At 45.4% G+C, this 23,296-nt stretch overlaps 1 protein-coding gene across 5 annotated transcripts in view; it reads right to left on the bottom strand.

Annotated features, from left to right (window-relative positions):
• VANGL1 (VANGL planar cell polarity protein 1) overlaps positions 1-18,524 on the bottom strand; it is a 56,376-nt gene extending 37,852 nt beyond the window's left edge. The window contains exons 1-5 of one of the 5 annotated variants that reach the window (XM_050959050.1): positions 18,445-18,479; positions 10,482-10,581; positions 9,872-10,120; positions 8,329-8,455; positions 3,567-4,174 (exon numbers count right to left, since the gene is read on the bottom strand). In XM_050959050.1, the coding sequence (XP_050815007.1) occupies positions 3,567-4,174; positions 8,329-8,455; positions 9,872-9,942 (806 nt within the window). In that variant the 5' untranslated portion in view covers positions 9,943-10,120; positions 10,482-10,581; positions 18,445-18,479. Of the gene's footprint in view, positions 1-3,566; positions 4,175-8,328; positions 8,456-9,871; positions 10,162-10,229; positions 10,435-10,481; positions 10,582-18,444 lie in introns of those variants that run through there. The other 4 variants (XM_050959012.1, XM_050959031.1, XM_050959022.1 and 1 more) reach the window with 4 other exon arrangements.
• Between the last annotated feature and the right edge of the window lie 4,772 nt (positions 18,525-23,296).

A 23,296-nucleotide genomic window follows, 5' to 3' on the forward strand; every position in this document is an offset into this window, starting at 1 on the left:
GTTACCAGCAGTGCAGCAAACATTATAAACTTACCAAAAAAAGCAAGGCTTCGACTTGGCTGCACAATCCTGGGTACAACTCCACCTTCCACCTGCATTGCAACACCCTACTCCCCACTCCCAAAAAAAATCACAGGCCAGGAGGTCCTTAAACTGAGCAGCTAAACTTGAAATCTTTGGAACTGGTGCGGTCCCTCTCTCAGCACTTTAGCCGGCCTGCTAATAGGAACCACTCTTGGAAGAGAAGTGACCTGAGCCTGCCAGAGCTCAGCAGGGCTGAGAAGAAGTCCTTACTGGCAAATTCAGCTCCTCCTCTTTCCTTCACTCATTTGGAGCCAGCACTGGTTGAAAGTTTTCCATCCGAACCTCTGCTGATAGAAAATTAGTTTTGTGACAAGACTTTCTGAAGAAAGTGTCTGCTTGCCTCAGAATTTTGGTTGTTCCATTGGAAAAAACCAACCCCCCGATGCTTTTCAGTTTTGACAAAGTTGAAATTTTTGCACAGAATTTTTTTTTTTAACTGACCAGCTCAGTTTGGAGGTGCTCTGAGAAACAACATTAGGAGGAGATATGTTGAAAGCTCTCCTCAACCCCAGCCCACCCCAAAAAAACATGCTAGACACTCAAGGGAAGGGGGTGGAGGCGGAGAAGCGGGGCTCAAAACTGCAGAGATGGGAGAGAAAGACGGAAAAAGTGAAGACAGGAGCAAACTGCTTGGCCTTAGGATGAGAAGTCAGTCCATTTATTTCAGTTACCATGCCAGTTAAACGTCACTGACCGAAAAGTTAGGTGCAGGTAGGGGTTTTCCAAAAAAGCCAGATATATCAGGCTCTAACAGAAGACTTTTACAACTTTCGGCCTCATCCTGCTGAGATTTAGGCAGGTGCTTAACCTTAAGCATGAAGTCAATGGACTATTCCCATCTATGAGCTTAGTTTCAAGCATGTTTGCAACAGAGGCCCTACTATCTATGAATAAAAACCTAGGATTTCCCACCGTTTTGTACTAAAACGCTCAAAAGCAAGAATTCAATTTTTTTTCCCTTTAGGAAAAAATAGATACCTAAAGTAAGTTTTAAAAATGCAGAACTCTTCTTCTTGTAACAATGGCATCCTCACACCCCAATGTGTGAAGCATTCGTGTACAGAGGAATTCTTTCTTTGGTGGCTACCCTTCAATCTCTCTGGGCTGAAAGGTCTTGGTCCTTTGCCTGATAAACACTAGAACCTATCACTGAAGAATCTTAACATTATGTGATCTAAACTCTCATATAGGCAATAGATTAATTATACTGGTAACAACAGTGTGGTCCTACAGATTTAAGTGATTTACAAACAGTAAATTAAGCTCCGCTGCTCTGCCACTCTCTATGAAGATAGGTATCTTCTCCCATTTTACAGGGGCAAAGAGTTGAGCTAACTTACTCAGAGTCACGAGTCACCAGCACAGCCATGAGCAAGGACCAAGAATCCCAACTCCCTGGCTCTTGCTCTAACCACTAAGCCCTACTTCAAAGCAATTCCGTTACCATGCTAACAGGCTGCATGATACTGTGTTCATATATCCACTTAAACCAGCAGACACTAATCTCTCCATCTGCAGTAGATCTGTGCGCGCCACAGGGATCTGGACAGGATAAATCTGACAGATGTTTAATCCAGACACTAGTTCACAGCATCTTCCCTTTCATGCTTGAGGTCATTCTGTCCCCCAGCCTGAGAAACCATCAGTTTCATGGGGTGAGGGAACCAGAAATAAGCCTTCTCCCCCAGAAAAAGTTCTAGCCAACCTGACTTGGCCTTTCCCACACCTGAGAGAGGCAGGAACCTCAGCACAAGGGGTGGGTTGTCAGGCATGAATCATACAACTAAAGGTTTAAAATGACATCTAGGAGGTGCTGGAGTGCTAAGAGGGTCTAATAACTTTTAGGCATCCTGACCCCACCTAGATACCTACGAAGTAGAGCATACCACCCACCACCAACTGAAGCAGCAAATAATTTAGAAACCAAACTAAGTAGTAACAATATAAAGCAACTGAAAAGGCCGCCAAAGCTTACATATGGGACTGACAACAGCTGAAACAAATACTCCGGAGTGCGGAGTCTTCAACTATCCTAAGAGGGGAAGGAGAAGCTGGGGCAGCTCTTTCAAGAGGAGCTAGTGCCATGTCCTGGGAGCTGCCACAGCAAAAGCTTACCTAGGGCAAGCAGGCAGAACCCCTTCAAATCAAGTAGCGTCAGGGTCCAGACGCACAACAGGACAAGCCTTGAACATAGCCCCCACCCTGCCCCCATCTTGATCTCAGGCTTGAGAAACCAAATCATCAATTTGAAAAAAATTCCAATCTCATAGCTGCTGATCACTTAGCATAAAGGACTCCTTTCCCCCTGGCTACCCAATGCAGGAGCATTTAGGAATTCTTCAGACAGTCCCAATGCTGGCTCTTCATAGGAAGAGAAGAGAGGAAGGCAAGGACTAGAGCACATGTGGGCAAACTACAGCCTGCGGGACCATCCTGCCCGACCTTTGAGCTCCCTGCCGGGAAGCCTAGCCCCCAGCCCCTCCCCCACTGCCCCCCCTCCTCTGCAGCCACACCACCGCATGGGCCGTGCTCTGGCCTGCCATTCCCGCTGGGTAGCGTGGGGAGTGCAGCTGGCTCTGGATGGGTGTCGCAGCTGTGAGCTCCTGCTGCTGGTAAGGGTGCGGGGGTGTTGGGTCAGGGACCAGAAGTCCTGGGGGGCAGTCAGGGAGGAGGGGGCAGTTGGATGGGGTGGAGGTTCTGGGAGGGGTGCTCAGGGGATGGGGAACTGGGAAGGTTGGGAGTGGGAGTCCCAGGAGGCCTGTCAGGGGGCGGGGATGTGGATAGGGGTAGGGAGGACAGTCAGGGGACAGGGATCCTGGGGGACAGTTAGGGATGGGGAGGTCTCGGGAGGGGGTGGTCAGGGACGAGGAGCAGAGGGCAGTTGGATAGGGGGTGGGAGTCCCGGTGGGGATGTCAGGTGGCGGGGGTGTGGACAAGGGTCGGGGCAGTCAGGGGACAAGAAGCAGGGGGGGTTAGATGGGTTGCGGGTTCTGAAGGGGGCAGTCAGGAGGCAGGAAGTGGGAGGGGGTCAGATAGAGGGTGGAGGCCAGGTTGTTTGGGGAGGCACAGCCTTCCCTACCCAACCCTCCATACAGTTGCGCAACCTCGATGTGGCCCTCGGGCCAAAAAGTTTGTCCACTCCTGGACTAGAGGTTAAAATACAGGCCTGGGACTTCGGAGATCTGCACTCAATCCCCAGCTCTACTGGCTCTTACTGTGGGCAAATCACAGCCTTTGTACCTGTTTCACTATTCATGAAATTGAAACATTCCTTTCTTACCCCACTGGGGAGCCAATAGGTTTAATTTGTTAATCTTTTCTCTATGAAAGACTTGGAGAGCCTCAGACAGGGAAGGACAGAGAAACCCAGTGGCTATCACGTTAACAAAACCATGCTCAGTGGATTGCATTCTCTGCTATTGCACTTGAATCTTTATACAGATTTCCAGACATTCCCCTGCCTCCAAGAAATGTCAACCTACCTCAGGTGCCCCAAGCTATAATATCGCGACTCTCCATCTGTCGACCGCACCACCTTGACCGTGAACATGGGCTGCAGTTGCCTCAGCTCCAGCAGCACAATGGCTAGATAGTGAATGAAGAGGAGAGCATCTACGAGAGACACTGCATACTGCACTATCCCCTGGTAATTGGTGTCCTTGGAGTCCAAGATGCGGACGCCATAGAAGAGCCAGTAGGAAAAAACAAACAGGAATATAAGGACCAACAGGAGAGCCCGGAACATGAACACTCTTGGTATATCTGCCTTCGGCTGACGGAAGAACAGAGCCCAGGTTCCAATCAGAAGAATCAGGAGCTTAAAAGCCACAGAGATGAACAGTCCCTCACAGACGGTGCCACATGGCTCCAGTTCATCCCGCCACAGGATCTGGGGTAAGAGAATGAAGGCAATGGGGGTAAGGAAGACGAGGAGTCCAAGGACAGCAGTCACTGTTAAACCAAGGTAGCGTTTGCAATCCAAGCCAACACTGTCCTCCAGATCCTTACTGATCCTGGCAATGTCCTCCTGGGAGATGCTGTGCTCCGAGGTGCCTGTGATAGCTGTTGTGGTTTCACCCCAATTGTCATCCTGAAAGGGAAAGAGAATAAGGAAACACCAGTTTATATCAATTCCTGACATTCTGCATTTAGCAGCCAAAGAGCCACATGGTCGCCAAAGAAGACTGGAAACTGCCACAACACAGCTGAACAGCAGGTAGAAAATTCCAAAAATGTATTCAATAATGTGGGAGGGTGGGAAGCATGAGTAAATGGTCTAACCAAGTTTGGAATTTTTTCCTGCATCTACAGCCCCAGGAGAGGTGACAACATAAGAATGGCCATACTGGTCCATCTAGCCCAGTATCCTGTCTTCCAACACTGGCCGGGTGCTTCAGAGGGAATGAGCAAAACAGGATATCATCCAATGATCCATCCCCCTGTTGCCCATTCCCAGTTTCTGGCTAACAGAGGCTATGGACATTCAGAACATGGTTTTCTATCCCTGTCCATCCTGGCTAATAGCTGAACCTAACTTCCATGAATGTATCTAGTTCTTTTTTGAACCCTGTTATAGTCTTGGCCTTCACAACAACTTTACATGCTGATTACTGTGCAGGAGTCTTTCCTTTCAGTTCCCTAAAAGAAAAATCAAATACTCTGCCCAATCTGTAGGGACAAGAAAGATTATATGTTACGCTGTGAGTGTGTGTAGTAGAAGGGGATTCATGAAGGGAGAGAGATTGGGAGCATTTGCTCTTGCTACTTAGAGATCTGGAGAGCCAGCCCTGATAAAGATACCCAGAAGTTAAAAATAAAAGAGCCTACCTCCTGCAGATACAGAACATTCTGTAAATGCAGGAACTAGTGCTTTTCCAGTCCGCAAGTACTTATAAGTGCACTGCAGAATCCACCTGCAAGAGAAATTCTGTTTCAATGAGTCAAGTGCAATTATGGTTATAGTGAAACCTCATCCATAGTAAAGTTGTGACATAAGTGGTTTCACTTACAAAGGATTCCATTGCATATTTTCTCAGTTTCCCTCACTAGTGGAGGAAACATTACACACACCCTTTGCTGAACTGTTTTAGCCAATGTTTGTCAAGCTAACCACCAACTCTCCAGCAGTTTGACATAGATATTTATAGGTGCTGGGCCATGTGAATTTGTGGGTCTCTACAACACCTGATAGCTCCTATATTAAAGTACTGGATGTGTCCAAAAGCTGTTCAACCTGAAGCCAGCATATCTGAAAAGTAGGGACAATTGCCAAAGAGTCAGAAAACTTTATTGTAGACTGAAGTTTGAAAGTCAGCAATAAAAGGATTCCGATGTCAGAGAACTTCTGCCACAGAGATCCTGCACACTGTTCTTCCTACTCCATGATGCATCTGCTTGGACACACCTACACAAGGCAAGGATAAAGAGTTAATCTGACATGTATCGATCTGACTTGGAGCTGCTGTTCAGGGAGTGATTCAGGCTTCTGAAGACTTGACAATTTACACCAATGCATGCCAAACTGCATTAAAGCTTCTAAACAGTAGGAAGCAACAAAGAGTCCCGTGGCACCTTATAAACTAACAGACGTATTGGAGTATAAGCTTTCGTGGGTGAATACCCACTTTGTCAGACGCATGCTTTCACCCATGAAAGCTTATGCTCCAATACATCTGTTAGTCTGTAAGGTGCCATGGGACATTCTGCTGCTTTTTACAGATCCAGACTAACACGGCTACCCCTCTGATACTAGACAGTAGGTAGATTCCTTCATTCCACATAGTGGCACCTTAAGTCTTTGTAGTCACCAAGTCAGTCATTAGCACCCCAACATGTTTTTTGGAAGAGAAAAAGATATCCCAGCACAAGTGTGTCAGTGACTGACAGGAGAAAACCTGTTTGGCTTCTGCACGGAAATATGCTGACAGAAGTGTTCTAACAGAAACAGGCTTAGAGGTAGTGATGTTGTGTTGTTCTTGTTCTCTGGTTTCAGGGCCTCCATCTAATCAGGGCTATCAGCCCAGTATCTAATCAAATCATTACAATCACTTCTCAAAAAAGTTATAAAAAAGATTAAGTCTAAAAGTATCCTTGTGACAGGAGCAGACTGAGGCAGCATAGTTATTTAGAATAGCTCCAAGAATTTCACTTCTGGTGCAATTTGAGACATTAATATCTCAGGCCTAAAGCACTGAGGTTTTAAAAGATGAGAGAGACCAACCACAGCCAGCAACCTGAAATGGTCTCAGCAAGCTTAACACTTTTTACAAAAACAGGCCCTGGAAAGGCCTAATGAGTTCTCAAATGGAGTGCAGTACTAGAGTACTCTGCCTTTTGCTAGCACCTTCCATATGATGATCTAAGCATTTTCGACACATTAGACTCTTAACCCCTCTCCCACTTGATGAGGTGGACCAATAGAAGTACTCCCATTTTACAGATGGAGAAACAGGGACAAAAAGGGGAACTGACTTGCCAAGATCACAGCAAGTCGGGGCTAAGGCCTAAAACAGAACACACAAGTCCTGGTTCCCAGTCTCACTGTTCTAACAGTTCTTCCCATTTAAAATGGCATTATCAAGAGTTCATGCAGTCAAGTGGAGCTACTGAGCTAAATATTTGTGCTGAAAAGCTGCCGGAACATAATGTCTTTGAGTTGCTAAGAGACAATCCTTCTCGTATTGTTTTTGTATTTTTCTTCGCTTTTTAGTTCACATTACTAGAGAGATTTGCATGAAGATAAAGACTTGTTTCTTAAGAACTCATCAGCATATTCTGCCCCACCTAACACAATAAACTCACCCATTCACAACTGTTTAACTGGCAGTTTGTGAAAGCTATTGTCCAAAAATCAAAGAAGGTTTATTTATGTACCTCCATTTGGCACCCTCTGCAGTGGCATCTGGGTGCTCTAACAACTATTAACGCGTACATTGCTGGCGGGGAGGAGGCAGCAGGCTGAGGTCTGGACTACACTGGAGGCTTACATTGGTGTAACTATGGCGCTCATGAGGTGTGAAAAATCCACACTCCTTGAGCAAAGTTATACCATCCCAACACCCACCCCCAACCCTCCAATGGAGACCATGCTACATCAGCAGGAGAGCTTGGTGTAGGAGCATCTTCATTAAAGCGTTACAGCAGTACAGTTGCACCGATGCAGCCTTTTATGTGTAGACAGGCCCTGATTCTCTGAGAGACTTCTTGGTTTTGTGTAAGACTTCAGTACTAACCTAAAAAGTGCATGCATAAGAAGAGTGAAACATAGGATGCACTGAAACACTATTTGGAAACTATTCCAAGTTTGTCTTGAAGTGTCACTGCTCTTTAAGGCTACTATTCACACAGTATGACTGCTTCAACCCATGGAGCTCCAGTATAGAAGGGTCTCTGTTCTGATCTAGATGTAATATAGAAACAGTAGCTTTCCATTCTTTGCCTGACTAGTGTCCATACACCTACTGCATGGACTCAATTTTTTGCTGTCACTCCTTTTTCTTATATTTGTTGTAGATTGTCTCTTGCTTTCCTCCCTCCACTCAGCATCTTGGTCCCCTGTTCTGTTACCTTTGGAAAGAGTTGTTTTTTTTTTTTTTTTTAAAGGTCTAGATTTTTTTTTTTAAATGGGTTGGGCAACTATCCTTGATCAGATGGTAAAAACCGGCTGGCTTGGTATGTTTGGCAGGGGACAAAGCATTGGTGATTCAGTAGTAGGCACTCTTCGAAATCAACAGTGAACTGAAGTCCTCAGTGTGATCAGACAGTGTATTGTACTACTGAAAGTGATGCTTTGAGAAGAGACAAAACAAAAGTCCTGACCACTTGTAAGCTCAAAGGTCCCATGCCTTTTAACATAAGAGTGGAGGTATAATCGGATCATTGCATTCTGCCTCCCTAAAAGCCTGTGACCATTTCAATTCTTCATATTTTATCTTTAATCATGTGTTGTGCTCTGTTAAATTGCTACCACATCCCACCACAGAAGTGGCTACATTTTGGTGGTAGGTGAAGTGATGCAGTCCCTATAGGTAGAGAGTTTTGCAAAGCAGTTTAAGGTTTGAAAAAAAACCCAAACAGCATTAACTATGATCCAAAGGGACCCAAGAGCCATTTCTGCCTGCTATCAAGAGTCCAACTAACATTTTCATCAGCATGCAGGCAGGCAAAGACAGTCACCAACGCAGAATGCTGTCCCACAGCCCACGCTTCGCCCATCCACATCTCCATTTGCTTCCCATTCCTTACCTGACCCTCTTCTGTTCGAGAGGTATCATTCCCCAGCAGCGGTTCTGCGGGAGGTGTCTGGATGGTGACCGATTTCTCTGACCTACTGCCATCTTTACTCCGTGGCGATTTGTGCCTGTCCCGACTCCTTTCCCGTAAATAAAGGCAAGAGGAGAAGAAGATTACAGGACCCATTCACCAGAAGGCATCACAGACTCAGCCCTCCCAGTGAGATCTACCCACTTTCTTTAACCTCCTGTAAATCAAGAAGTGTACTAGCCTCTTGACAGTTAACCTTTGCGATACAACCTTCCACAACATAAACTCCACCTGCTATGCCTCCAAGAAGGTTGGGAGCCAACGTAGATCCCACGTCTGCAGATTGTTTCTGGCAATAGGATTGTAGAAGGCTCACTTCACCGAGGAGCCTGTACCTGCCCACACAACATGACTCTCTTTCCAAACTTTAAAGGACAGCCTGATTCCTGGTGCCATCTCCCATGCCAGTCCCACAGGGCATGGCACATGAGTTCCGTGTTCACAGAGAGCTCAGAGCTGTATAGGACAGTCCCTGGCCCAGAAGACTTAAATCAGAAACTTTGAACCTATTTCTTCCCTTCCCAATCCCTGGTCCCAAACGCCTCCTACTCCAGCAACATCAGAAGAGGCCTGGAGAAGGGGACACTCTGCCACATGTATCCTCAGCGTAAACTCAGGGAGTACTCCCTCTCCTCAAAGGATTTCAGTGGGAGATGGTGAGGGGGTCAGTAATCAAGCTGTCTCAAGGACGCTGAGGTAGTACTCAAGGGAGCACTGACAGCAATATTTAGATTAAGATCTTCAGGACAGGGAATGTCTGGGTCCATACAGCACCTAGCATAGTAGGGCCCTGATCTCAGATGGAGCCTGGTAGGGGCTGCCATAATACAAAAAGAATATAGAGTCAGGCCCCAGATAGGAGGACTGACCAGCTTTTTAAACAGATGCTTGCTGTTCCTCCTCCTTTTTTCCACTCCTGTTTGTCTTCCTCAGCCAGGGGCAAAGTTTCTCTTCCCCTCAGCTGCCATGTTAATACCTTTTGTGGGTAATGCAGGTATTCAGAAAAACAGCTAAAAATAGGCAAAGTTTATAAATAATATGAAAGCCACAGGCAAACTTTGCCTATTTTTAGCTGTTTTTCTAAACACCTGAATTACCCACAAAAGGTGTTAACATGGCAGCTGAAGGGAAGAGAAACTTTGCCCCTGGCTGAGGAAGACAAACAGGAGTGGAAAAAAGGAGGAACAGCAGCAAGAATATGTTAAAAAAAACCGGTCAGTCCTCCATCTGGGGACTCTATCCAGCCCTCTCAGTTAATGACTGAACTAATCAATCTTTTTCCATCTCCACCTTCTGCGGCCCTATTTTTAGTGTCCTGAGAGAGAGAAAGTCATCCCACACTTTGCCTCCTTTAGAGCCACAGTGTTTTGGTCTGCGAGGGGCTTCAGCACGATCCATGGAAGAGGTCATGACATTGTGACACTGCCTAGCCTAAGGACTAATTTGCTAATAACGGTTTCCATACCCTTGTCTGTGGGCTTTTTTGGAGTGACCTGAGTAGTGGGAATATCCCGAGTATGTCGATTCGGTATCCATGGCAGCAGATGCCTGCCCCCCACTGGGAGGGGCACTGATCGCCTTCCTTAGAGGGTGAGCAGCTGTTGCTACTGAAGTGGGGTCCTCAGAGAAAGTACTTTCCTGGATACTCTCGGCGTCTCAATCATGAGTAGCTCCAAAACATCAGGCAGCCAATGACTTTCCACCTAAAGAAACTCTAAGGAGGGAAGAGCAGGTGCCTTAATCTTCAATACCAACCTAGGAAAAAAGAAACAGATGGGCGTACAATACCAATACTCTACTAAGCAAAGCAGCCATGTGCTTACCGTGGTAGGCCTCGTCCTCCTTCCCCTGTCGCATCTATCAACATTTGTCACACCTGGTCTAAGCGTGTAAGCTCTTGGGTAAAGATACCACATCTTTTTTGTTCTATCCATATATTTTGGAGTAATAAATTATAAAATAAGCAGCTCCTGCTATACACAACGCAGCCCCATTTATCTCAAAGTCTCCAGAGGACATCAGAATCTTTGGATGAACAGAGGGGTCTGGTGAGGGAAAGGCAACACAGCCCATACCTGCAGCACAGTAGATTTCTGTAACTCACTACTGGAAAATGCATAAAGATACACTGGGTTTGAGTCTCCACCACCATCCTGCCCTGTCTGTAATTTACACCTGTGCAAAGTAAATATAAAAATGTTACCGAGTCAGAATAACAACATTTCACACTCACATTGCACAGGTATGTGTCAGTGCACAAGGGACAAAGAAAAAGAGAATCAGACCCACCGTGCCTGAACCTGTATCATTTTCATAACTACAAGGTGTGTCCATTTTATTAGCATTACTAACTATAAAATACCGTAGATTACAAGGTCCCCTCTCACTTACCATCTACATGCTACTTGGGCTCTGACATGCAGCTTTTTAAAAGTCATAGGAGTCTGAGTAGAGACTATTAGATCACATTTACTTTACACACACCCTGGATTTGTGCAGCATTTCTTTCCTGGAGTATATTTCGTAGGGCATTCTGGTGTGTGACATTTTTGTAACAAGGAGGAAAGGGAACATGTTTTGGAAAGAACAAGATACTGGAATAACAATCAAACATGTCCGATAGCGAAGGACTAGTGGACACTAACCCCTTTAATTCTGGGGAACCCAAATTCACATTTTGGATTAGGTTACAAGTTAAATTGATTAGTGGAGAGAGGAGTGATTTGCCAGTTTTCGCGATGCACACAAACAGGGCTGTCACTACACAGATCCCCAGACTCTAGAACAGTAGATGGCAGCACTGCAGCTCAAGACAGCAGGCCCTTGGCAGAGCTTGGTGCTTGGCATGAGGAAGGAGGGAGTAATCTTATACATTTCCTGCCCAGGCTATTCCTGCCTCTCATCAGTGTCGTGGCCTTTACTTTCATTGGTGTTACATTTATTTACAAGTTCTAAAATGAGAGAGTTTGCTTTCATTAAATCCTTCAATCATTTTCTGCTCACAGCAATTTTCAAACCTCTTGCAAGAGCTCTTCAACCTCCTTCAAAAAGAGCAAGAAAGAGTTGGCTTTTTAACTCATCAGGGCTAATCTTTTTAACACCTCATGTGCTAATTAGTGATGTAAGTGTATAGCACATGCATTACAGTGTATAAAGTGTACAGAACAAAGAACAAAATGCTGGCCCCATGGAGTTCAGTCTGATGGAACAAACAGGGACATTATTACAAAATGTTATGTAGATAGTGGGAGCTGCAAGGCCTTTGTCAAATAGGTGGGCACTTGCAGGAGTTATTTGAATGGAGAGGGCATTGGCTGTGTACATGTTAATTGGGAGGTTGTTGCAGTTATAAGGCAGAAAGGTCTCCTAATGAAAGGAGGCATGAAGCTGGGTAGGATGCAGGAGGGTAGAGACCCAGGCAAGAGCAGAACCATGCAGAGATCTGAAAGTAAGTAGGAGAGGCTTGAAGTGTAGCCAGGAGATCGGAAGCTAGTGCAGATTTGTGTGCAAGGACGGTGATGAGAAGAAAGCACCCTTAGCAGAACATGATCAATAGAAACCACCTGCAGCCATAATCTGCAATTCCCATAAATCAGCAAGACTTGCATGCAATTGAGGAGGAACATCCTGAATTAGACAGAAGTTGCAAGTAAGTCATTATCTATCTTTGAGGACAGCTATCCTCTCCACTAACACATGTACCCCTACGATGGGAATAGCATAGTGGGGAGGAGAGGAGGGCTGTGTGTATATCCAAGGAGCGATAACCACCCCTAGTATAGAAATTACACTAGCTTCTACTATAGAGACTAACACTCTTACCTCTCAGAGGTTCTCCATGCACTTTGCAAACATACATTACTTAAGTCTCACAGCCTCCCTGGATGGTTGGTATTATCCCCATTTTACAGATGGAGAAACTAAGGTATAGAGGGCAAATGGCTTGCGCAAAGCTCACACAGCAACTCAGTGGCAGAGCCAAGAACAGGAGTGTAATTCCCCATCCCTTTCTCTAACTACAACCCTAAGGGAGTAACCAGTGCTGGGACACAGCAATTCCTTGTGTGTTAACAGTGGAGCTTCTATTAAGGGAATTGCAGCAGAGACACAACACATGGTGTACTGCTTTACAGGCACGAGCATCTTTGTAGAGAGTCAACATAGCATTTCAGCAGACTGACACTACAGAGAAAGTACCCAGGCTTTCCCCACATGAATCAAGAGCAGGCAGTTCCCATTCTGAGGTGGGGAGAGGTGACAAAAGCAATGGCAGCTCCAGGCACCAGCGCTCTAAGCACGTGCCTGGGGCAGCGAGCCGCGGGGAGCGCCCTGCCAGTCCCTGTGAGGGTGGCAGTCAGGCACTCTTTGGTGGCTTGCCTGTGGGAGGTTGCCGGCTGGTAGGTCGAAGCCGCAGGACCGGCGAACCTCCCGCAGGCAAGCCGCCGAAGGCTGCCTGACTGCCATGCTTGGGGCGGCAAAAAAGCTAGAGCCACCCACAGACACAAGGGATCAAGCAGAGAACATGCACCCTATATCAGGAAGTATTTTCATTAGGTTAACACAGAAACACAAGGGTGGGCAGGCAGGCAGGCACGTGTGTGTGTAAACAAAAGCAATGGGTTTGATGCAGCTCCACAACAAAAGGCCACCCAAAAGCCAACCCTCTTGGATCAGTCACCACCAACAGCAATACCCTTAATGCAAGAGTTCTGCAACACCTCACGGCCTTGGCCACGCGACACTGACGGTTAAACAGAGCGCTCTGCCAAGGCTGCAGCAGGGCTGCTATGAATGGGCACTATATCCGTTTCAGTTCAGTTGGGAAAAAGACACCACTGGTTTTGCCTATAAGCCAGCTAAGGGCACCCAAAGGCTGCATTGGCAACTTTCCAGAAGCCTGAAGACCATACCCAATTTGAGTAACATGGAGCAACACCACAGGCAACCTCCTTTGGAAGACTGCAGCAACCACAATCCTACAATGCTCCATCAACATGGAGCGTACACACCCCACACCCAGGTCAGGCATGAAGGGTGTGTGGTACATAGCCCACAGCAGAAAATGGCTAAGCCTAGCTGGGAGAAACTCCCAAGAACTGCCAGTGGGAGTGAGAGAAAGGAAAAAAGAAGAGTCCTCAGGGAGGGCTCATTGGGTTGGGGAGCCATAAGAAGACAGTAGTCCTTGACTGGCAGACCCAGAAAGTAATGGGAAGGCTCATACAATCAACATTCTGCACAGAGCGGACACGAGTGCAGTGCCTAGCACAATGGGACCGAACATGGTTGTGGCCTATAGATGCTATCACAATAAAAGTAACAATAAATCTCCTCATGGCCCTAGGACATAGGCAACTGTACTGTACAGAAGCCATATCTATTCACAAGCTTGCACTAGTTTAAACCCCAATTTAAGTCAACTTTGTTTAGACAAGGCCATCATCTTGTGTGACTACTCAAGGATGCCCTGATTCAGACACTTTGGACTAGCACCGAAGGAAGCTGTTTTGGGCACCAGTGTGTGGTGGGGCAGGGCTTGGGTAGGACTTTGACTGTGTTCATCCTTTTCGCAGCCCATAAGGGAGTTGTAAACTTCATCCAGCTGCTGAGCACGTGGGGATAAAGAGCCAGGCTATGCTCCCAAAGGGAAGGCGGCTATGCTGGCAAAAAGAGCACTAGCCCTTCACATCAAGATAAATCACTGCATCTCAGATAAGATAGTCTCCACAGGGTACAGCAGAAATCTCTGTAATTAAGGTTACTTAGTAACTCATTGTAACTCCCTAGTTTCAAATGCTCATAAACCTCTCATAAAAAAAATTTTTTTTTGAATGGCCATTTTCCTTGCTTAGGGCCCAAGCCTGCTGCCAGTGAAGTCAGTCTGGTCACTGATTTCAAGAGAGCAAGGCCCTGGTTCAAGGCAATTCAAAAAATAAATAAATAAATAAATAAATAAAAAGTTGAGTTGAGTTGAGTTGGTTGCATTCAGCCCTTTGATTTACAAATGTGAACAGAAATATCCAGCCTTCTGTGCTACCCCATCAGTTTCCTCACCGTTTCAAGGTTTGCTCATGCAGTGCTTGGGAAGAGAACTCTAGATCAGCTCAGGTTTGAAGTTTCAAATTTAGTAAGGCATTAATCTTTATGCAAGTTTAGAACTTCTACTGAATTAGAATTTGGCAGTTAGTTTGTGAAGTTATGTACATTTGAAAATGCCATCTGGAGCATAAGCAGCAGAAAGCATCCGCAAGTACACACATGTTCAGTTAAGTGTGCAGTTGGCCTCGATACTTAAATGGCACCAACTGTCTATTGGCCAATGGAGGCCTGTAAGCTGGCAAACAAGGGAAATCTCTCCCAATTTAATTTGGAAATTAAATACAAAAACCTAAAAGCTGTGGTAAGGCAATGTTAGGATTGCACAGTCAAAGACCGAGAGTCAGGAAATTTACAAGTTAAAAATTCCTACAGCAGCATTAACTTGGCTGCACAATATATCTGTGGTATTTTCCTAAAGTGTAAAAGTCATGTCGTTTAATATATTAAATTACACACCTAAGAACAAACAGAAAGAGCCACATATGAGCAACATCACCAAATTAATGTTGCAAGAATGTTAACTTCAGCATTTCCTGACTCAAGCCCCAATCCAGAAATCAGATCCACCAGGGCAAAATGATCTGTCTACATGAATCCAACTGTAGGAGCGGGGACTTTCATTTTAAGTGTGCAACCTACATTACATACTTTTTTGCACTTGAGTTGGTGGCACGTTTCAGTTTTCACTCTGGCAGTTACTTCTTTATTTTAAATATACAAGTTAAGGTCTTCACATTATATGGCATGGATATTTCTACGGGAGGATTGTTTTAATTTGTTTTCAATAGGTAATACAAACATATGGGTGAATCATTTGAACATGTATTACAGGTCCAAAAACCAGCAGGGCTGTTTGCTTTGTAACAAACAGAAGTGTTTGTCAAGCAAAAAAACTGAGTTACAGCCCATGCCATGGGTAGCTACTAGTCTGTGCTCTGAAACGCTCCTACAGGGCTTTCTTTAGGGCCCTCACAAGCTACTCATCAGCAGCAGAGCTTCATTGCGACTCCTTCTCCAGCCCCAAGGCTATAGCAGCCTTCTCCACATTTTGGATGCCGAGTCTGTACCTCTTAGTTTGTACACTTCCTATACCCCCCACAAACCTAATCTTTTGTGGGATCGGGGGGGGGGGGGGGCACAACCGACACTTTAGGAAACATTGGTCTTCATTATATGATATACGCTTTCATGAGCAGTAACATAGACATAGTGAACAACGTTGACATTTAATGTGTCTTGGCCTGAGTTAGCATTTTTTGAAATGAACAGGGCAGTTCAACTTTGGAGCCATTGTTTCAGGCACTCGGCAAATTCAGGCATACTAATCTGCATTGGTTATACTACGGTCACATTTTCAAGGTTCTCTCTGAAACCGTAACAGCTAAACTTTTGTGGGTTCTTCTAAATGAAAGCTGAGACTCTGGAGAACAACTGAGATTCTGTTTGTACCCCCCAGAGGGGCTGCCCCACCCTTTAGGACCCTTTGTGCCACTTGCACTTCAACTACAGGGGGATGGAATGGCCAGTGGATCTACAATCCCAAACTACAATCCCTACTGGGCAATTTAGTTGGGCTTCACAACATGCATCTCTTTGCAGGGGCTCCACATCCTTTGGGAACAATTGCCCTGGCTTTGCAATGCCCTCAATAACCACGGGGGAAGGGGCAGGATTTGCTTCAAAGAGAAGAGTGAATTCCCTCTATTTATCTCAATGGGACAGTAAACATGAAGTGACGGTAAGCAACTAATTTCCAAAACATTACCACCGTGATGGTGACTCCCTGTCGGATCTTTCCTCTTCTGCTGGGAGCACTAGATACCCATGGTACCAGGAGCCACTAACATTTTAATCACTCTTTCATGCAAACACTGCTCTGATCAGGGTCAGATGTTATGGTGCTTAGATTGCCAGTGGTTATCTGGAGCCCTAACTGCATTAACCTTCCCTCTAGCGATGGAGTTGAAAGGACAGTAACGAACATGGAAATTTAGAAGCAGTATCCTAACTGAGACACAGTCTGTATATCTGCTCAGCTTTCATTCTCCTGGCTGATAGCCATCAGCCGTTAGCTACCTCTCTGTGTGGCTGAATGTGGGCTGGAAATCCTTCCAGAATTTTGACTTGTGAGGAGGTTTTTTTAAATGGGAGATTTTCTGTAACTCTATTCATCATTTATTTTTAAGATTAACAAGCTAAATTACTATAGGACCAATACTGGTCTGAGCATTGCAGCCAATTATATATTCAAACCCCAAAAGGGGTAAAAAGCGAAGCCTGTTTAAAATCAAATTCTTAGGAGGTTAAATACTCGGCAACCATGAGGCAAGAATTACTAACCTGAACACAATTCTTCTCCCGCTAATCAAAACTATTTCTCCAACTGATATTCTAACGTTATGTACAATTATTAGTTCTGCCTCTCTAGACTAAGAAAGCTGATGCCCTGTCACTTGCACCTTCAGGAAACATGTAGCTAAAGAGCACAGCTTCTGATGCAGGAATGTTATTTTGAACCATTAAGTAACATTCTAAACAAGTCTTTTTTTTTTTTAAGTGGCCATTCAAAGTTGGCAATTGTTATAACAAACTGGCAAAAGTAATAACTTTGTCTTCTGTGTGGACACAATCACCACCAACATTGCTAAAAACTAAAAGGAGTGTCCCCTGCAGGCCATGTGCAGGCCTATGCTTTTGGAGCAGAAGGATCTCAGGTTTATCTCCATCACCGAAAGGTTGTAAATTGCCATGCTCTAAACTTAGCAGACAGCCATGCAGACCTGTATAGCCATGAATTGTCATATTAGTCTAACTGATCAAACTAACTTCTGTATAACTAAGTCACGTTATACTTTACTAGCTTTTTTGTCTTATACATCTACCCACAGTTGTCCAAACAGACTTGGAATTTAAACAACTTGATTTACATCATCCAGGGAATTAGATAGATTTGCAGAGCACTGAACTCAATTTTAATTCACTTATTTGTTTACTAATCAATTAGTAATTTGCCCCAAACACCGGGCTTTAAAAATTCACTTGCCATTGGTGAGTGGGAAGCTTTCCCTGGCAACCCTGCACAGAGCAGTGTTGCCTTCCCAGGTCTTCAGGCAAGCCTCAGTGTGCCTAAGCTCCTGCTCATAGCTCTGCCTGAAATTAGCAAGATTCCAGTTATGTGCACGCAGTGCTGTTATTCAGGGCTCTGTGGGCAGCAATGCCAAATGACAAGACTCTGGTCCAGGTCATGCTGCTGCATGGGAAAGCTCTGAGCAGCAAAGGCTGAAGACCTAGAAAACAAAGGCTCGGGCAAGCCATGCAGCAGCCAGGAGGCTTAAGGTGTGGGGAGAAGTGTCAAAAAGCTCTTTTTCTCTTCCAGCAGGAGCGTGGAGTGCCCAAATGGATCAGGCACCTACTAGCCAGGAGCTGCAACCGAAGTACACGCTCGCCGGTAGCTGAGACTTACAGAAGCCCGGTTACTGCGTCCCCCTCCCTGGTTTAACAGAGGTAGCGAGATGCCTGCCAGCGTGAGCCCAGGGGCCACCCAGCCTTGAGCACAGATGCGGCCCAGCAGCTAAGAGCCAGCCTCCACCCCGGGCGGCACCCGATGGGAGCGGGGCTCTGGGCAGCCAGGCACAGAGCACGCCAGGCGCGAACCCCCTCCCGGGTCAGCCCCTGCTGGGGCCGAGGGCTGAACAGGTCCGGGAGGGGGGTGCGGGGGCTGCCGGACGGGGGAGCCGGGGAAGGGGTGGCACGACCTCAGCCCCCTGGGGCTGCCTGCCCCCCGGAGGAGGCAGAGGGGCGCGAACCGCAGCAGGACCCCAGCCCCCCGGGGGAGGAGATCTGGGGCCAGCCCGGGGAGGCAGGAGCAGCCCCGGGGGTGCTGGGCGCGTGCAGGGCAGAGCCCCAGCCCCGGGCAGGGGGACCCGGGCCGCCCGCACCCACCTCTCGCGGCCGCTCCATGCTGCTCCTGGTACCAGCCCCGCTGCTGCAATTGCTAACGCCGCCGCTTTCCGCTTCCTGTGCCCGGCGCCGCCCCGCCCCACCGCAGGGACCAGCCGCCCGACAGTCCGCCTGCCGGGGCCGACCCCCGCCTCCTCCACAGCCCCCGGGACCTACCGCCTGCTAGGACCACCCCCTCCCTCTCCCGCCTGGTGGGACCGCCCCTTGCTGCTCCCCCAGTTCCCACTGGGACAATCCGTAAAGTGGGGGTGGTGAGAGCCAGTGAATCCAACTATAAACTCCGTATTTAATGGAAACTACTTGAAGCCCAGCACCCCTAGTTCCAGCACCCATGACCTGCCCTACTGCAAGCTCCGCTCAGGACCCCCAGCATCCCTAACGAGACCCTCCCCAGGACCAAACCCTTACAGACACCCACACATAAGAGCAGCCTCTGTCCCTCACTCCCACTGCAACCCTCTTTAGGATCAGTCCTTCCAGCACTGTAACCTCCCCCCTGAGCTGAGCCCAGCCCCTTGCACCCCACAGTGCTGCATCCACCCCAGGATTCTTGCAACCTTCACTCCTACAGGACCAGCCATCTCCACCCAGGGCTCGATTAATCACTAGGTACACAAGTCCTACACTCTGGGATCACTAGATATCACCATGGACTGGAACCCTCTCTCAACAGTATGAGGCAGTATACTCCAACCCAAGAGACTGCAGGGAGACCCCTGGACAGCACCCACTGCTCTTCAAAGGAATCCAAGGAGCCAGTAGATGACACCCAGAGCAACTCTTCCTGGGCGCGGGAAGAGCCAAAGGACCAAAAATAGGCCCTGCCGTTGCAGAGTATGACCCCTGCGTGCCCCATTAAGCTTCTGTTTAAAATCCTCTGGAGATGCTAGTGACAGGATACCCATTGTGGGCTAGTTGATATGGCACTAGATTGGGAATCAGGAGGCTTGAGTAGGGTCCTTAGTTTTGCCACTGACATCCTGTGTGACCTTAGGCAAGTAACTTCACCTCTCTGTGCCTCAGTTTCCCCCTACACACCTTTTGTTTGTCTTGTCCTATTTAGACTGTAAAGTTTTCAGTGGCAGAGCAAGCTATAGAATCTAGATCTGATCTCCTGGCTCCCTGTCCTGTCCTGTCCTTTATCTACTAGAAAATATTCTGTCCTTTAAAGGAAGTGGATATTTAAGATGTTTCTTCATGTTATATGTTAACACAGGGCACTAGGTTATTGTACTGTTAGTTGAGGGATGTTGGGTTGTGTGTTTTTTTCCTGCACCCTCTTCCCCTCCCTTCCCTGAGCACTGTCACAACTGTATTTGCAATATCTGTATATTTGATTTATGATATTTGATCTATATCATATGCTGGGTTATAACAGAACAAAAGCACAAAGCTGATAAAAATTAGATGAAACTTTTATTTCATTCTGATTGGACAGCTTGTTATACCTACTTTGCAGTGGCATATGCAGGGTATAACATCAATGGAATATCAATTTATTAACTTCATTTTATATGATGTGTGGAACAGACATCTAACCTTGCCTGAGGGCAGCATATTGAATTGCATTCCAGACAGTTGCTCTGCCCTGGAATAACACTTTGCCGAAGGACCAAGACACAACAATATTGAGTGAAGGACTCAAGTACTGGCTCACGCCCATGGAAAAAGGATTTTTCTATGCCAGAGTTTGCTTGGGGCATGGGGAAAGCTTAACACAGGGGTGAGGGGGTTGGAGCTTCCCAGTTTGAGCACATGGCACAGAGGAGAGACCCTGCTTAAGAGCAGGGTTCTGCTCTGTGTGTGCCTGACCACCAACACTTGTAAGAAGGAAGAAAGTTGTGCTGGTTAAAAAAACTGACATAGTTTAGAGGGGAAGTGAAGGCAGATATAACACATGGAAGAATGGGGAAATTTATAGTAATTGATATAAATCATAAGTTAGGAATTGTAGCAAATTGATAAGGGAAGCAAAGGGACACAAGGAGAAATCCATGGCTAGCAGACCTAAGGATAATAAATAGGTTTTTTTTTTTTTTAAAATGTACTAGGAACAAAAATAATCCTGAGAATAATATTGGTCCATTACTAGATGGAAATAGTAGAATTATTAATAGTAATGCAGAAAAGACAGAAGTGTTCAATAAATATTTGTTCTACATCTGGAGGAAAAAAATATGATAAAGTGTCACTCTATGGTGATGATAACACTCTTTCCAGTCACTAGTATCTCTGGAGGATTTTAAACAGAAGCTACTAATAGTTAGACTTTTTAAATCAGCAAGTCGAGATAGCTTGCTTCCAAGAGTTTTAACAGAACTGGCGGAGAGGCTCACTGGACTGTTAATGTTGATTTTTAATAAGTTTTGGAGCACTGGAAGAAAGCTAATGTTGTACCAATATTTAAAACAGGTAAACAGGATGACCTGGGTAATTATACGTCTGTCAGCCTTACATTGATTCTGGGCAAGGTAATAGAGTGTCTGATTCAGGACTTGTTTAATAAAGAATTAAAGGAGGGTAACACAATTAATCCAAATCAACATGGGTGTATGGAAAATAGATCCTGCCAAACTAACTTGAATCATTTTTTATGAGATTACAAGTTTGACTGATAAAGTTAATAGTGTTGATGTAATATACTTAGACTTCTGTCAGATGTTTGTCTTGGTACCATATGTTTTGATTAAAAAGTTAGAACAATATCAGATTAACATAGCACATATTACATAGATTAAAAACTGGCTAACTGATAGGTCTTACTATAATTATAAATGAAGAATCATCATAGGGTGGGTCTGTTTCCAGTGGGGTCCCCCAGGAATTGGGTCTTGTCCCTAAGCTATTTAATATTTTTATTAATGACCTAGAAGAAAACATAAAATCATCACTGTTAAAATTTGCAGATGACACAGAAATTGAGGGGGTAGTAACGATGAAAAGGAGAGGTCACTGATTGACCAATCTGGATTGCCTGGTAAACTGGGCACAAGCAAACAATATGTGTTTCTAATACCACTACATGTAAATATATTCATCTAGGAACCAAAAATGTAGCCATACTCACAGGATGGGGCACTCCATCCTGGGAAGCAGTGAGTCTGAAAAAGATTTGTGGGTCATGGTGGATTATCAGCTGAACATGAGCCTCAGTGCAATGCTGTGGCCAAAAGAGCTAATGTGATCCTGGAATTTATAAACAGTGAAATCTTGAGTAGGAGTAGAGAGGTTATTATACCTCTGTATTTGGCACTGGTGTGGTAGCTGCTGAAATACTGTGTCCAGTTCTGGTGCCCACAATTTAAGAAGGATGTTGATAAATTGGAGAGGGTTCAGAGAAGAGCCACAAGAATTATTAAATGATTAGAAAACATCTTATAATGATAGACTCTATGACAGTCTGTACTCTTATGTTCATCTCTTTTATAGGACTACGATAAATTTCATACAAAGTATGCCTTGTGAGGTATCATTTGAAAACTCATAATTTGCTGATCATTATTGTCCTGGTAAAATGTATGTGGCAACATTGTATGTAAAGTTATAAGAGTCTACTATATGATATTACAACAACATGTTCAAAATCTGGGGAACAGGCACAAATCAGTTCCTCAGAGACAAAAGAGAAGCCGCCAACCCCTCTGCCAGGTGTGAACACAATCAAAGGGACCATCACTTAGTTAAATGATCGTTCTTTGGCAAGAAAGAGGGTGCGGGTGAAAAGCTACATCTTGACAAAGAAACAGCTTGTGATTCCCATTCACTCAGACTTTCTGTTTCCTGAACCTCAGCTGGAGATGATTCTCAAAAAAGAGGAAAAATTATAAGAGGTGACAGCAAACACCCTAAATCTTCCACAGTGTAAACAATATCTGAAGAACAAAGGAAGCAGCATTGGACTGGGGAGAAATCCTGACTGAAAGGCATTCAGCCAGTAAAACTACTGAAATATGTGGTGAGAGAGACTTTGCTTTGAATTCACTTAGCTTGTTCAGTTAGGCATTAGTGGCATTTTACTTTTATTTTCTTGTAACCAATTACTTGTAATCACTTAAAATCTATCTTCTGTAGCTAATACATTTCTTTTATTTTTTTATCTAAACCAGTGTGCTTAGATTGAAGTGTTTGGGGGAACTCCATTTGGGATAACAGGATTAGTGCACATCATTTTTTATTAATAAATGAAAGACTTTATATGAGCTTGTGTTGTCCAGGAGAAAGCAGGGCAGTACAAGATGCACATTTTTGAGGGAAGGTCTGGGACTGGGAATTTGCTGGGTTGCTCTGCAGTGTAGTTCAGGAGTGGCTAGCTGTAGCACTCATATAACTGGGAGTAATTTACATGCTGGAGATTGTGTGTGAGCAGACCAGGAATGGTAACTCTCAGTGAAGAAATGTAAAAGGCATCTCAGGCTGGAGAATTGAGGGGAAACGTCCAGATTGTACCCTGGGTAATGTCACAGACTCAAAGGGCTCAGTCTATTTAGCTTAACAATGAGAAAGTTAAGAGGTGACTTGACTAGTCTGTGGCTACACAAGGAACAAATATTTAATAATGGACTCTTCAGTCTAACAGGGAAAGGAAGCTGAAGCTAGACAAATTCAAACTGGAAATAAGGTGTAAATTTTTGACAATGAGGGTAATTAATGGTTGGAACAATTTACCAAGGGTCCTGTTGGATTCTCTATCACTGACTACTTTTAAATCAAGATTGGATGTTTTTCTAAAAGATCTTCCCTAGGAATTATTTGGGGGTAGTTCTGTGGCCTGTGTTATACAGGGGGTCAGACTAGATGACCACAACGGTCCCTTCTGGCCTTGGAATCTCTGAAA

The sequence above is a fragment of the Gopherus flavomarginatus genome, chromosome 1 (assembly GCF_025201925.1).
Source record: "Gopherus flavomarginatus isolate rGopFla2 chromosome 1, rGopFla2.mat.asm, whole genome shotgun sequence".
Taxonomy (NCBI): Eukaryota; Metazoa; Chordata; order Testudines; family Testudinidae; genus Gopherus; species Gopherus flavomarginatus.